This window comes from Tripterygium wilfordii, chromosome 11 (assembly GCF_013401445.1).
Source record: "Tripterygium wilfordii isolate XIE 37 chromosome 11, ASM1340144v1, whole genome shotgun sequence".
Lineage (NCBI taxonomy): Eukaryota > Viridiplantae > Streptophyta > Magnoliopsida > Celastrales > Celastraceae > Tripterygium > Tripterygium wilfordii.
In genome coordinates, this window is record NC_052242.1 from 5,576,075 (window position 1) to 5,590,510 (window position 14,436).

At 38.0% G+C, this 14,436-nt stretch overlaps 2 protein-coding genes across 2 annotated transcripts; both read left to right on the plus strand.

Annotated features, from left to right (window-relative positions):
• Positions 1 to 389: 389 nt before the first annotated feature.
• On the plus strand, positions 390 to 1,499 carry LOC120008721. The gene has a single exon (XM_038859101.1). The coding sequence runs from the start codon at positions 390 to 392 to the stop codon at positions 1,497 to 1,499; it is 1,110 nt and encodes a 369-aa protein (XP_038715029.1).
• Positions 1,500 to 12,246: 10,747 nt separating this feature from the next.
• Positions 12,247 to 13,308, plus strand: LOC120008723. Its single transcript, XM_038859102.1, has one exon. It carries the CDS (start codon positions 12,247 to 12,249, stop codon positions 13,306 to 13,308), a length of 1,062 nt encoding a protein of 353 aa, XP_038715030.1.
• Positions 13,309 to 14,436: the final 1,128 nt, after the last annotated feature.

A 14,436-nucleotide genomic window follows, 5' to 3' on the forward strand; every position in this document is an offset into this window, starting at 1 on the left:
CAGTGCCACCATAACGTTCAAGGGGCCTACGAGTCCGCTCCTCATCGCCACCTTTCAATTACTGAAACCACCATGGTGATCACCTCGATCGGTGAGGACCACGAGGTCTACCATTGCCAAACCTATAACCAAGTCAAGCTCCACGAACTTCACCTCCTCGATACGCCACCTCCGACATCTCCGAAGACTGATAGCACCTTTCAAACCTTAGTCGGACAAGAGAAATGGCTATGGTGATGGATAGAGAAATGGATTACAGAGAACACAGGAAGGAAGAACAAGAAGAAGAAACAGTTTCCATATCAATTTCGTTAAACTTCCTTCAGTAACAAACGACACTAATAAACGGATCTCTATCTTCCACCAATTTGGCTCAATCTCAACCTTTCATGGACGACTCTGAAGTCCTTGGGAAAGAACCCCCACCACCGGTGGAGGATGATCGGTCAACAAAAAAGGCCAGATTTAGGGAGGAAGTGGATGATGCAGGACCCTCACGCTCTCAAGTATCATTTAGAGACAAGCTAATGGAATCTAACGTGAATCGGGAAGAAGAGCTGACAGGAAACTCAAAGGACTTGGAGATGACAACAGATGATGTTATGGTTATAAGGGAAGGATATATGCCATCCATTGCTTTTTCTCAGAAAGTCCACGAACAATTGATCAAACCATGGAAGAATACAGTGGTGGTTAAGTTGTTAGGCCGTTCCATTGGGTACAAGACTTTATGCACAAGATTGGAGTCTTTATGGAGTATGATGTCGGAATATACGGTCATTGATTTGGAGAATGACTATTTTCTGATTAAATTCAAAAATGAGGACGACACTATTCAGGCCCTCACCAAAGGTCCTTGGACGATTTTGGGTCACTACCTCACAGTCCAATCCTGGACTCCAGATTTCGATTGCATGGAGGAAAAGATTAGGTCTGTTACTGCTTGGATAAGGCTACCCGGAATGCCCCTGCACTATTATCATAAGAGAATTTTGAGGTTTATGGGGCAATTGATAGGCAAGGTTGTGAAGATCGACTATAATACGGATTCGGCTGCTGGAGGAAAGTTTGCTAGAATAGCAGTCCAGATCGAACTTGATAAGCCATTATGTTCGCAATTTAAACGTGATGGTAAAATACAAAATGTGGAATATGAATGCTTGCCAAAGATTTGCTTCGTCTGTGGTTGTTTTGGCCACATGAGTGGGTCTTGTCCGACAAGAAGTTCCATGGAAAATGAAGGGGAAAAGTCTAATGCAGAAGAAACTCATGGTGGTGCCGGTGATACGGAGGTGGCGACGGAGGAGAACCCCAATTTCGGGCCCTGGATGCTTGCGTCTAGAAAGGGAAAGCCGAGGAAATCAAGGGAGGTGTATCAATCACGGGAAAATGGGAGTCTGATTGGGGAAAGGAATCAGAGAGAATCACGGTTTAATGTTTTGGAGGAAATTGAAGTCAACGAGGGAACCACTTTGAATGCAAATAATGGGTTTCTATAAATGCAGTTATACCCAGCCCCACCTTCCATTATAACCAAGCCCATCTCAAAAAGCCCAAGATGAAGTCTATTCTGTCGAGCACAACCCAATCCTTCCACAAACAGTGGCCCAAAACGTGACCCAGCCGTGCAGAGCCATGATGCCACATGCAAGTCCAATGACCGTATTGCTAATCGTAGGTATACCACTGTTATCCCATCCAGCTCAACCCTTGATCCAACCAAACATACCGTTGTCACCATAAACAATACCAAGAAACAAAAGACCGTAGCCAGACAAATCCCTGCTCTTAAACCCAATGAACCTTTAACTCATGATGATAATGTTGTTGGTGAAGGTGGTTTTATTAAAGAGCCTCCTGATTTACATGATATGAATATAGATGATTGTGGTAAGGTTAATGGTTTTGAAGATAATGAGAATGACGTCTTTGAGAGTGAAGATGAGATGGATGCTTCAAATGTGGATAATGTTGGAAACATGCAACTCGCGGAAGCGTATAAGAACCTCATAGACATAAACGATAGCTAGACAAGTTTCAAAAATTTCTTATCAAATACTAATCACCATAGCATAAACTATATATCAATTAATTGCAAGTAGATTATATACCTTGGGATCTATCTGATTTGATCTCTAATAATCAGGAACGAAGGATGGAGTCAGCAAGTTTGATACTAAGCTCAAACCTGCGGATCTTCCACCGTATGCACCAATTCCCAAACTTGGATTGAGAGGGTGGTCTCTTTTCTCCAAGAACCTGAAGAACAGAAAGCAAAACTAGTGGAAACGATTAGAGAGTAAAGAGGCAAACTGGTGTCTCAAAACTTATGTTAACAAAACACACACTATGTGTGTATTTATAGGGTTCGCCCACGCCTAGGGTTTTCTCCCTAGGTGGGCCGGCCCCTAAGCCTCTCCCTCTCCTAATTTCGGTCTGTTTTGGTTTTCCTGTATCTTCTAGTATTGGGCTTCTGGGCTACAGTGGGGACCAACTAGGAAAAATAAAACATGGGCTTCCTATGAATTTAATTATCAGCCCAAACCCATGGACATAATTATAATTCATAAATGATAATATATTCCACTAAAATATTATAATTGCACTCCCCGTTTTATCTCAAATTAAATCTGAGCCTTTCGTTATACATGTTCACAAAATTCCTCACGTTTAGTTGCAGTTACCAGTCAATTAAATATGCCACTGACATATAATATTTAATTGACATCTTTAAATATTTCCTTGATCTTACCGCTTAACTTATTTGAATGTGTCGGATTAATTAAAATCCACCTGCAGGGTTTTGACACAATCTCAAATCCTATAAGCATTCTCAAGAGGGTATCATCAATCCATAATTGGACGTGAATTTTATTAACAGATTATTTTTCATCGTACAATTAATGCGGTGACCCAACTCAGTTGGTGTTTGTTGGCCTGTACAAAAAGACCTCACCCTTTAGTAAATCAAAGTCCCGTACATTAAATGCACATGTACTAATAATCTTTAATAAATTAAGAATATGAACAATTCTATAATGTCTGTGTGAGTGTACAATTTTTCATATAGTCAGACTGAGAAAATTGACTCACAAGTAGTCCTGATCAATACACTCCAAGTGTACTGGTATAGTAAGTTCAAGCTTTGCCGCTCTCCGTAACCAAGATAGGTATATTGAAATATTATACCACAGCCAAGCCGACGGTTTGTCCAATTCCGTCTTAGCTGTGATCGCTTACTTATATTCGATAGGAACTTATGAATTGATCTTCCGTGTGCAAGCTTAGACTCTACACATCAATTCATATACCATATAGAATAAAAGACACTGATGTCAATATGTCTTTTCTCATTTTAAATGCTAAATATATTTTATTCAAATAAATAAATCGAGTTTGAATATTACATAAAATAATGGCCTTTAACATACTATTCCTATCAATCTCCCACTTCTGCTCAAGGCCATGACGACGTCACCTCTCCGTACGATCTCTCGTATCAAGTGATACTTGCGTTCAATATGTTTTCCTTTTGAATGAGCCCTTTGTTCCTTTGAATTTGCAACTGCTCCGCTATTATCACAGTAAAGTGTAATAGGCGACAGAGCTATAGGCACCACATTCAAGTCTATAAGAAAGTTTCGGAGCCATACTTATTCTTTAGCTACCTCAGAGGATGCTACATATTAAGCTTCCATAGTGGAGTCAGCAATACAAGATTGCTTGACACTTCTCCAACTAATGGCTCCACCTCCCAATGTGAAAACATACCCTGAAGTTGATTTCTGGGAATCTTTGTCTAACTGAAAATCTGAATCTGTATACCCAGTGGGTATAAGCTCATCAGACTTGTAAACTAGCACATAATCTCTCGTTCTCCTTAGGTACTTGAGTATGTGCTTTACAGCAATCCAATGTTCCATACCTGGATTAGACTGATATCTGCTAACTAGACCAACCATATAACATATGTCCGGTCTAGTACACATCATGGCATACATGAGGCTTCCCACTGCCGAAACATATGGTACTTGACTCAATTTCTTTATCTTATCAGCATCCTTAGGACACTGATCTCGAGATAAAGTGACTCCATATCTGTAAGGAAGAAATCCTTTCTTGGAATCTTTCACGTCGAATCTTGCCAAGATGGTGTCAATGTAGACTCCCTGAGATAGGCCCAACATTCTTTGTTTATGATTTCTCAGTAGTTTGATCCCAAGAATGTGGTCGGCTTCTCCCAAATCTTTCATTTTGAATTGACTACTCAACCATACTTTAACAGTGGATAATATAGCTATATTGTTTTGAATGAGTAATATATCATCTACATAAAGTACTAAAAATACCACCACACTTCCATTGCTCCTCCGATAGACACAAGGTTCATCAGGACATTACTCAAATCCGTAGGATTTTATGGCCTTGTCGAATCTTATATTCCAAGACCTAGATGCCTGCTTGAGTCCATAAATGGATCTCTTAAGCTTGCACAACAGGCGCTCTTGGTATCTAGCTACAAATCTATCTGGTTGCACCATATAGATGCTTTAGTCAAGACTTCCATTTAGGAAAGCTGTCTTGACATCCATTTGCCATATTTCATAATCATAATATGCTGCAATGGATAAAAGTATCCGGATAGATTTAAGCATTGCTACCGGCGAAAAGGTTTCCTCATAATCGATCCCTTCTTTCTGAGTGTACCCTTTCACAACAAGCCTAGCTTTGAAGGTTTCAACCTTCCCATCCACCCCCTTCTTTCTCTTGTAGATCCACTTGCAACCAATGGGTTTTACACCATTCGGTGGTTCTACAAGTTCCCAGACCTGATTTGAGTACATGGACTCCATGTCAAATTTCATAGCTTTCTTCCAAGATATTGCATCTTTATCTTGGAGAGCTTCTTTGTAGTTACTGGGATCAGTATCTTGTTCAGTTGGGATCATTTCATACACTTCACCCAATAGAGCATACCGACTAGGTAATCTAGTTACACTCCAACTATGACGAGGCTCAATTTGTTCATTTGGAGTATTTTGGTGTGATGATTATGTTCGATTTGTATCAGGATCTTCACGCTGATCTGCTTGATTCCCCAGCATGTCCTGATCATCCCTCTGAACAGAATCAATTTGGGATTCCACAATCCTCCCACTGTTATGTGGTACTGGATCGTTATCCTCAACTGGTGTTTCTTGAGTCATTTGGTTTCCTTGTGTTTCCCCTCTTAATTCTTCAAGTACAATCTTATTTTTGGGTTTGTGATTCATCATATAGTCTTCTTCTAAGAATCGGGAATTCGCCACCACGATCAGATGGTAGTGTTTTGATACTCTTTCCTAAACGCTTCTCCGTAACTGCCTTATAGCTTTTGAACATCTCAAAAGTTTCAAACTTACGGTGCATTAGAAAAATCTATCCATACCTGAAGTAATCGTTTATGAAAGTGACGAAGTACTCATATCCTCCTCTCGCTTGGATAGTCATTGAACCACACATATCAGAATGTACCAACTCCAAACATTCTTTGGCTCTATACCCCTTGACGGAAAATGGCCTCTTAGTCATCTTACCTTCCAAACATGATTCATCGACTGGAAGTTCCTCAAATTCTAATGAACTCAAAGGTCCATCTCGTACCAGTCTAGTAATCCTGTTTAGATTTATATGACCTAAACGTAGATGCCAAAGATAAGTTTGATTTGGTTTCGAAGGTTCCTTTCTCTTAGATGGCAAAATTGTTGAGTTATTCAATTCATTACATATAGTAGAATTTGGACTTATAATGTAAAGATTATCTACCAAAGTACCAGAACAGATAAAACATTTATTGTACTTGATAACAATAGAGTTATTGTCGCAACCGGGGTCACGACGTGGACCGGCGTGGGAGGATGAAAATGTTTAGAGTCGCCACCAATTGATTTAAGGTGCAATTGGACACCGTAAAGACCTGCGAACCAGAGAAAAGGGTACGGGGATCGATTGAGTGTGGGGAAGGTGTTAGGCGCCCCACAACTCCAGTTTGAGAACGGTTACCCTAATTAATTTCATGGCTATCTTATGGATACTTGCTATTTACAAGATATAATTGTTAAAGTTTGAATTATTACTTTCAACACACTTATCAACTTATGATAGTGTTTATTTGGAGACACACTACCAACTTTTGGTAGATTTAATTTAAAACACCAACTTATGGTGTTAATGATAAAATGTCCTACCAACTTTTGGTAGGTTTAATTTTAAATACCAACTTATGGCATAAATGATAAAATGACCTACCAACTTTTAGTAGGTTTAATTTTAAATACCAACTTATGGCATAAATGATAAAATGACCTACCAACTTTTGGTAGGTTTAATTTTAAATACCAACTTATGGTATAAATGATTATTTGGAAAAGTGTCATCTATCAATTTAACCTATTATTGCCAACTTATGGCAAATTCATAAATGAAATCAAATAAGGTTCATAATTCAAATAAAGGAAATCAACTTATGATTTCTTTAATTGAAATGACCTATATTCAACTTTAAGTTTATATATTCATAATCCACACTTGTACAAATAATCCAAATAATAAATGTCGAAATTATACAAATCGACATGAATAAAATAAATTACACAATATGGGGGGCCAAATATACACAAATTGCAATAAACCAAACAAAATCTTGAAATTGCTCAAGCCTCCATCAACTCGTCCAAATAATATCCAAGCCCGAGTCTCGTCCAACAAAACAAACATAAAGAGAGGGAAAAATAGAATATTCAAATGTAAATCAAGATTTAAATCGAGTCAAGACCACATTATGAGATTCACACGTATCCAAACCAAGAAAATCAAATCCAAATATGGTCTCTCCCGCTTTTTCCAACAAGAAATAGAAGAAAGAAAATGCAAAGAGAAAGGGCTCAACATGTTAGTATCGAAAACACTCCCAAGCATCACATATGTCCAAGGTGAATGCAAGAAACACCATGTCTATTCTTAGTCAACATCCGAGGATGCTAAAAATGAATCAAACATTGAAATCAAGTGTAAATAGAGCAATACTTGAGTGAAAGATATGAGGGGTATGAAGCTTCTACCAAAAAAATCCAAAGAATCGGTTTTCCCCCTCTCTCCTTCTCTCCTTCTCTTCTTCTCTTCTTCCTCTCCCCTCTCTTCCTCTCTTCCTCTCTTCTTTTTTTTGTTTTTCTTCACCAAAAGCCAAAGCCTCTCCCCTCTCTCTCTCACGCCTCCTCTCTTCTTCTCTTCTTTTTTGTTCTTGCTTCACCAAAAGCCAAAGTCTCCTTCTTTCTTCCTCTCTCTCACGCCTCCTCTCTTCCTCTCTTCTTTTTTTTGTTTTGTTTCCTCTCCCCAAAACCAAAGTCTCTTCTCCCCTCTTCTTATTCTTTTTCTTTCCCCAATTTGTGCCACATTTCTCTCTTTGTCTCATTCTTTTTATTCTTTTTCTTTCCCCAATTTGTGCCACATGTCTCTCTTTGTCTCCTTCTTTTTATTCTTTTTCTTTCCCCAATTTGTGCCACATTTCTCTCTTTGTCTCCTTCTTTTTATTCTTGGCTTTTTCTTTCTTATTTTTTACTTTTCCATTCTTCTAGCAAAAATCATAAAAAGATGTGACATTTTTTAAAACAATTCTCTTATTTTTAGATATTTTCTAAGATTTGATCTTATTGGGTCAAGATTTGAGTATTTAAGGATCCAAGAAAGGGATTATGAATATCTATGGGCTTATAGGTCAAAGAAATGAGCTTTTGCATTTTTTGTGTTCTTTTTTCTATTTTTTCTTTTTCGGATCGGACGAAATCCGGTTACTACAGTTATCAAACTCAAAACAATATCCATTCAAAGCTAAAGATGGAACTGAAAGTAAATTTCGTCTCATAGCTGGTACGTAAAGACAATCGTTCAAAATTAAAGTCCTATCACTACTAAAACTCAAATGAAAAACGCCTACTGCTTCTACTCTTAGTTTTGTCGCATCTCCCAAAAGCACGTAACTCACTTCCTTATTTGGTCGCCTGGTTTCTTGGAACCCCTGCAACGAATTGCAAACATGATTAGTGGCTCCAGTGTCTACACACCAAGATCCAGTAGACACAACCGCTAATTGTGTTTCGACAACAAATAAAAGATAGTTACCTTGAGTATTCTTGCTTAGCCATGTTTGACATTGCTTTTTCCAATGTCCCTTTTGGCCACAGTGAAAACACTTGCCTTTCGGCTTTTTTACTCCACCTTGAATCCCCTTGGAGTTGACTGACTTATTCTTCTTTTGTGTCTTTTTCTTCTTCTTACCTTTCGGTATAGTAGAAGATCCTTTCTCATTCAGATTGACCTTAGCTTGCTTAGGTTGAAGTTTTTCTGCTCTTTTAAGCTCATTGAGAAGTTCCGACAAGGTATATAGCCTTTTTGTTCATTTATAGTTCAGCCAAAAATTCTCATAGCTATCAGGAAGAGATTGAAGTACGATATCAATATGGCTTTCACCATCAATATCAGCACCAAGTACTTCGAGCTCATTCAAAAGACTCATCATCTTAAGAGTGTGCTCACTTACATTGGCTTTTTCCTTCATCTGGGTGTTTAGGAGTGTTTTCATGACAGTCTGCCTTGCGGCTATGCCTTGATCACCAAACATCTCCTTTAGGCTATAAATGATGTCATAGGCACTTGTCATATTCTGGTGTTGTGTTTGCAACACGCCTGACATTGATGCTAACATGTAGCATCTAGCCATTTCATCAGCCTTCTTCCACTTCTTGTGAGCACTGATTTGCTCATCAGTGGCACCCTCCTCAGGCAATTCAGGGCATACTTCAGTCAATACAAATTTGTACTCTTCAGAGGTGAGCACAATATCCAAATTTCTTTTCTAGTTGACATAGTTTGTTCCATCCAACTTATGGTCTTTCAGTATAACAAATAATGGGTTGAATGAAGGCATTTTGAAAAACTGAAAAATGTCATATTCAGAAATTAATTTATGGCATACATGATTCGAATTATCTAAGATTGCACCCGTAATCAATCATATAATTCGTTAACAATCAAAACACTTTAGCATGAAATTTTCTATCTCGATGGGAGAATAAATTCCATGCAATTCAGTTCACATTAAATTTCATTGTCTAGACAACAAGCCGTGTCAAATGTAAATTTAATTAGTTAACTTGCTTTGGTCCTATAAATAATGGTATTGATTTCGATGGGAAATATTTCCATAATTTATAGTTAAGTGTATAACCATCACTTGATCATAATCTCACCATCTTCATAAAATTTATTCCGATGGGGAAATAATTTTATAATAAATGACTACCCATTATGACTATCAAGAAAACTAATAATATGAGATATCTGTAATCGAAAATTTCCAATAGGGAGGAAAGTCTAGGCCAACACATATTTTCAATTACATTTCTATTAAATTTTCTTACCAATAATCCAAACTTAAAAAATATATTCGTAATTCCAAAACTCCTGGAATTGAGATATCTTAAAAAATGCATTGACCGGAATTTACGAATTTTGGTATCACCGTCCAAAACCGAGATTCGTTACGGATTTACTCCATGAAGTGAAACCGTTATCGCAACACCATAGGTTTTCAATTTAACGATTAACAAATCTAGCAACCAGGTCGTTCCCAGGTAAGAGGGGGCTTTCCGAAAAATGACGCGCAATTAAATAACCTCAATCCTCGACAGAACTTTCTAGACATTGCACTGTTAATCATAAATTAGAATACTTAAATGCATGGGTCGGAATTGCACACTTTGGTTCCGAAAAGAATCTTAAGTTAAAAACGGATTTTCCCAAAATAATATCGTAGTCACATTTAATATCTCAACTTTCCGAATTTTATTATTACGTATTTTTCTTTGAACCAATGATGGAGACCGTAGGGTGATGTGCAACCCTTCTCCCACTTAATATTTTATTTTTGGGTGATTAGTATTTTATTTTCCATATTTAGATAACATCCATAAATAAATAGGAATCCTAATCTAGCATGACATTTAATTACAATCATACACGCAATCAAAATAAGAGACATAGTTAAAATTGGAAACCAAATCAATCAAGAGTCCTAGCTATCATGGTCTTCAATCAAGCCCAAATCTCAACTTGATTAGGAATCCCTGTTTGGAAACTGCTCGAAATACTGCTGCTCGGACTGCCCCGCACCCGCTGCCCGATCTCCCCCCTGCCGCCCACATATTTCCGGCAGCTTCCGGTGGTGACCGCCGGTTGCCGGACACGCTACAGCAGCTGCTGGCTGCAGCCTGCGCTGGCAGCAGTTTGCTGCCTGTGATGGCAGCAGCTGCAGCACGGCTGCCGGTACCCTTCGTCTCTTCGTTTCTTCATCTATTTTTACAAAAAAATCCTAGCCTCCTTCAAATCGGAGTTCACAATCTAAAAATTCGATTTACAAAAATTCCTACTCCTTTATTCGGAGCGAACAATTCTAAAATCAGAATTAAAAAAAAACTAGACTATGATAGCCAGAATTTCAGCCTGCAAAAACAAGTAAGCAATAACACCGAAAAACATAGATTATGCTAACAAATTAAATTTGACAAATTTTTGATTTTGTTTAGCATCGATTACGTATCTATGACCGCCTCTGATACCAATTGTTGGAAACATGCAACTCGCGGAAGCGGATAAGGACCTCATAGACATAAACGATAGCTAGACAAGTTTCAAAAATTTCTTATCAAATACTAATCACCATAGCATAAACCATATATCAATTGATTGCAAGTAGATTATATACCTTGAGATCTCTCTGATTTGATCTCTAATAATCAGGAACGAAGGATGGAGTCAACGAGTTTGATACTAAGCTCAAACCTGCGGATCTTCCACCGTATGCACCAATTCCCAAACTTGGATTGAGAGGGTGGTCTCTTTTTTCCAAGAACCTGAAGAACACAAACCAAAACTAGTGGAAACGATTAGAGAGTAGAGAGGCTAACTGGTATCTCAAAACTTATGTTAACAAAACACACACTATGTGTGTATTTATAGGGTTCGCCCACACCTAGGGTTTTCTCCCTAGGTGGGCCGGCCCCGAAGCCTCTCCCTCTCCTAATTCTGGTCTGTTTTTGGTTTTCCTGTATCTTCTAGTATTGGGCTTCTGGGCTATAGTGGGGACCAACTAGGAAAAATAAAACATGAGCTTCCTATGAATTTAATTATCAGCCCAAACCCATGGACATAATTATAATTCATAAATTATAATATATTCCACTAAAATATTATAGTTGCACTCTCCGTTTTATCTAAAATTAAATCTGAGCCTTTCGTTATACTTGTTCATAAAATTCTTCACGTTAAGTTGCAGATACCAGTCAATTAAATATGCCACTGACATATAATATTTAATTGACATCTTTAAATATTTCCTTGATCTTACCACTTAACTTATTTGAATGTGTCGGATTAATTAAAATCCACCTGCAGGGTTTTGACATAATCTCAAATCCTATAAGCATTCTCAAGAGGGTATCATCAATCCATAATTGGACGTGAATTTTATTAACAGATTATTTTTCATCGTACAATTAATGCGGTGACCCAACTCACTTGGTGTTTGTTGGCCTGTATAAAAAGACCTCACCCTTTAGTAAATCAAAGTCCCGTACATTAAATGCACATGTACTAATAATCTTTAATAAATTAAGAATATGAACAATTCTATAACGTCTGTGTGAGTGTACAATTTTTCATATAGTCAGACTGGGAAAATTGACTCACAAGTAGTCCTGATCAATACACTCCAAGTGTACTGGTATAGTAAGTTCAAGCTTTGCCGCTCTCCGTTACCAAGATAGGTATACCGAAATACTATACCACAGCCAAGCCGACGGTTTGTCCAATTCCGTCTTAGCTGTGATCGCTTACTTATATTCGATAGGAACTTATGAATTGATCTTCCGTGTGTAAGCTTAGACTCTACACACCAATTCATATACCATATAGAATAAAAGACACTGATGTCAATACATCTTTTCTCATTTTAAATGCTAAATATATTTTATTCAAATAAATAAATCGAGTTTGAATATTACATAAAATAATGGCATTTAGCATACTATTCCTATCAGATAATACTTCCTTGGTGGGGGAGACGATGGAAGAAGGTGTTGTTGCACAGGACGTGGGAACTTAGGACTTGAAGGTCCTATTTTTTTTTATCTTTTCTCTTTATTACATCCGTTTATGGATTTATCAATAATGTTATGGAATGTTCAAGGGGCCGCTTCACCTGGTTTTAGAAGGGCTTTTAAAACTTTAATTCAGACATACAAGCCAAAATTAGTTGCTTTGTTTGAACCTAGATGTAGTGGGATTAAGGCAGATGAGTTTATCCGTAAAAATCGTTTTGAGCGATCTCACAGAGTTGAAGCTGTAGGATTTTCTGGAGGGATTTGGATTTTATGGAATGAGTTCCTTAATGTGACTGTTTGTGAAAGTAATGGTCAGTTTGTACATCTCCGCTTGATAGATATGGATAGGAACAGCTTCATTACAGCAGTTTACGGAAGCCCTAGTTCCTTGATCAGAAAGCAATTGTGGTTAGAGCTTCAGAGGATAGCAAGGAATACCTCTTATCCATGGCTCATTGGAGGGGACTTCAATGCTATTCTTCATACTGAAGATATCAAGGGTGGGTCTCATAGGAGGAGAGGGTGCAAGTTGTTTAATAGTTGGGTTTCTAACAACCATATTTGTGAATTGGGGTTTAAGGGTCCTCGGTTTACATGGTCAATAGGAACAGTTTTTGAGCGTCTAGATAGAGCCCTTTGCAATACTAGTTGGTTTACAAATTATGGTAATAGCTCCGTAGTTCATCTTCCCAAATTTAACTCTGATCACTGGCCTGTGCTAGTTAATTATGCGGATGCGAGAAACAGTGGGCCAGTGGTGAAGCCGTTTAGGTTTATGGCATCATGGCTGTTACATGAGAATTTTAACCATTTTGTTGCGGCGAGTTGGGAAACTATTGGTGACTATGTACGTGCAGCGGAAAGTTTTGTTCGAAAAGTAAAGGAGTGGAATCATAACATTTTTGGGGATATTTTCAAAAAGAAGAGAAGGTTGCTTGCTAGATTGGCAGGTATCCAGAGGGCTTTAGAGGTACACAAGTCGAGCAACCTAGCTAGAATTGAAATCGAGCTGAAGAAAGATTTAGAGGAGATTTTATGGTATCAAAAATCAAGGAAGGATTGGATTCAGTGTGGTGATAGGAATACAAATTATTTCCATAGGAAAACTTTGTAGAGAAGGCAGAATAATCAGATCCTAATGCTTAGGGATGGCGATGGAAAGTGGATTGAGGATACTAATGCATTGAAAGAATATGCCATAAATTTTTTCCCTAATATTTACTCAAATCCTGGTGAGCAGTATATTCCTTATTGCTTGACAGGTTTCTTCCCTACTATTCAAGATACTGATTTGATGAGAAGGGATAGAATGGTGGATGACCAGGAGATACGGACTGCTGTTTTTGATATGAAGCCTATGAAAGCCCCAGGCGTGGACGAATTACATGCAATTTTCTATCAAAGTCAATGGAGTGTGGTGGGCCCTTCTTTATGCAAGTTGATCAAGGAAGTTTTTATGGGTAAAGAGGTTCCAAGGGATATTAATAAAACTCTGCTAGTCTTAATTCCTAAGAGAGAGAACCCGGATTACTTGAAGCTTTATCATCCTATAAGTCTCTGTACAGTTGCTTATAAGTCGATAACAAAGATTATAATGAACCGCTTGAAATTGTTGATGCCTCATCTAATCAGCCCGAATCAAACAAGCTTTGTGCCTTGAAGACATATTACGGATAATGTAGTTATTGCTCAAGAAGTTATCCATTCAATGAGGAAGAAAAAAGGCAAGAAGGGTTGGATGGCGATTAAGGTGGATCTTGAAAAAGCCTATGACATGCTTAGGTGGGATTTTATTTTTGAGACTTTGGTGGAAGCTAGGCTGCCTGAAATGCTTGTTAGAGTGGTGATGGAGTGTATTACTAGCCCAACTATGCAAATTCTTTGGAATGGGGAGCTAACTAGGGAATTTATTCCTACGCGTGGAATTCGACAAGGCGACCCCATTTCTCCGTATATTTTTGTTCTTTGTTTGGAACGTTTGGGGCATGGTATTACTCATGCAGTGAATATGGGCCTTTGGAAGCCAATAAAACTTGGCCGACAAGGAATTCCTCTATCCCATTTGTTCTTTGCGGACGATCTTCTCCTTTTTTCCTAGGCGAGTATGGACCAAGCTCACGTCATTCATGAGATTCTTTCAAGTTTTTGTAGAAGCTCTGGACAACGAGTGAATAATGATAAAACTCAAGTATTTTTCTCAAGAAATATTGGTAGTAATGAAGCCAATATGTTAAGTTCTACT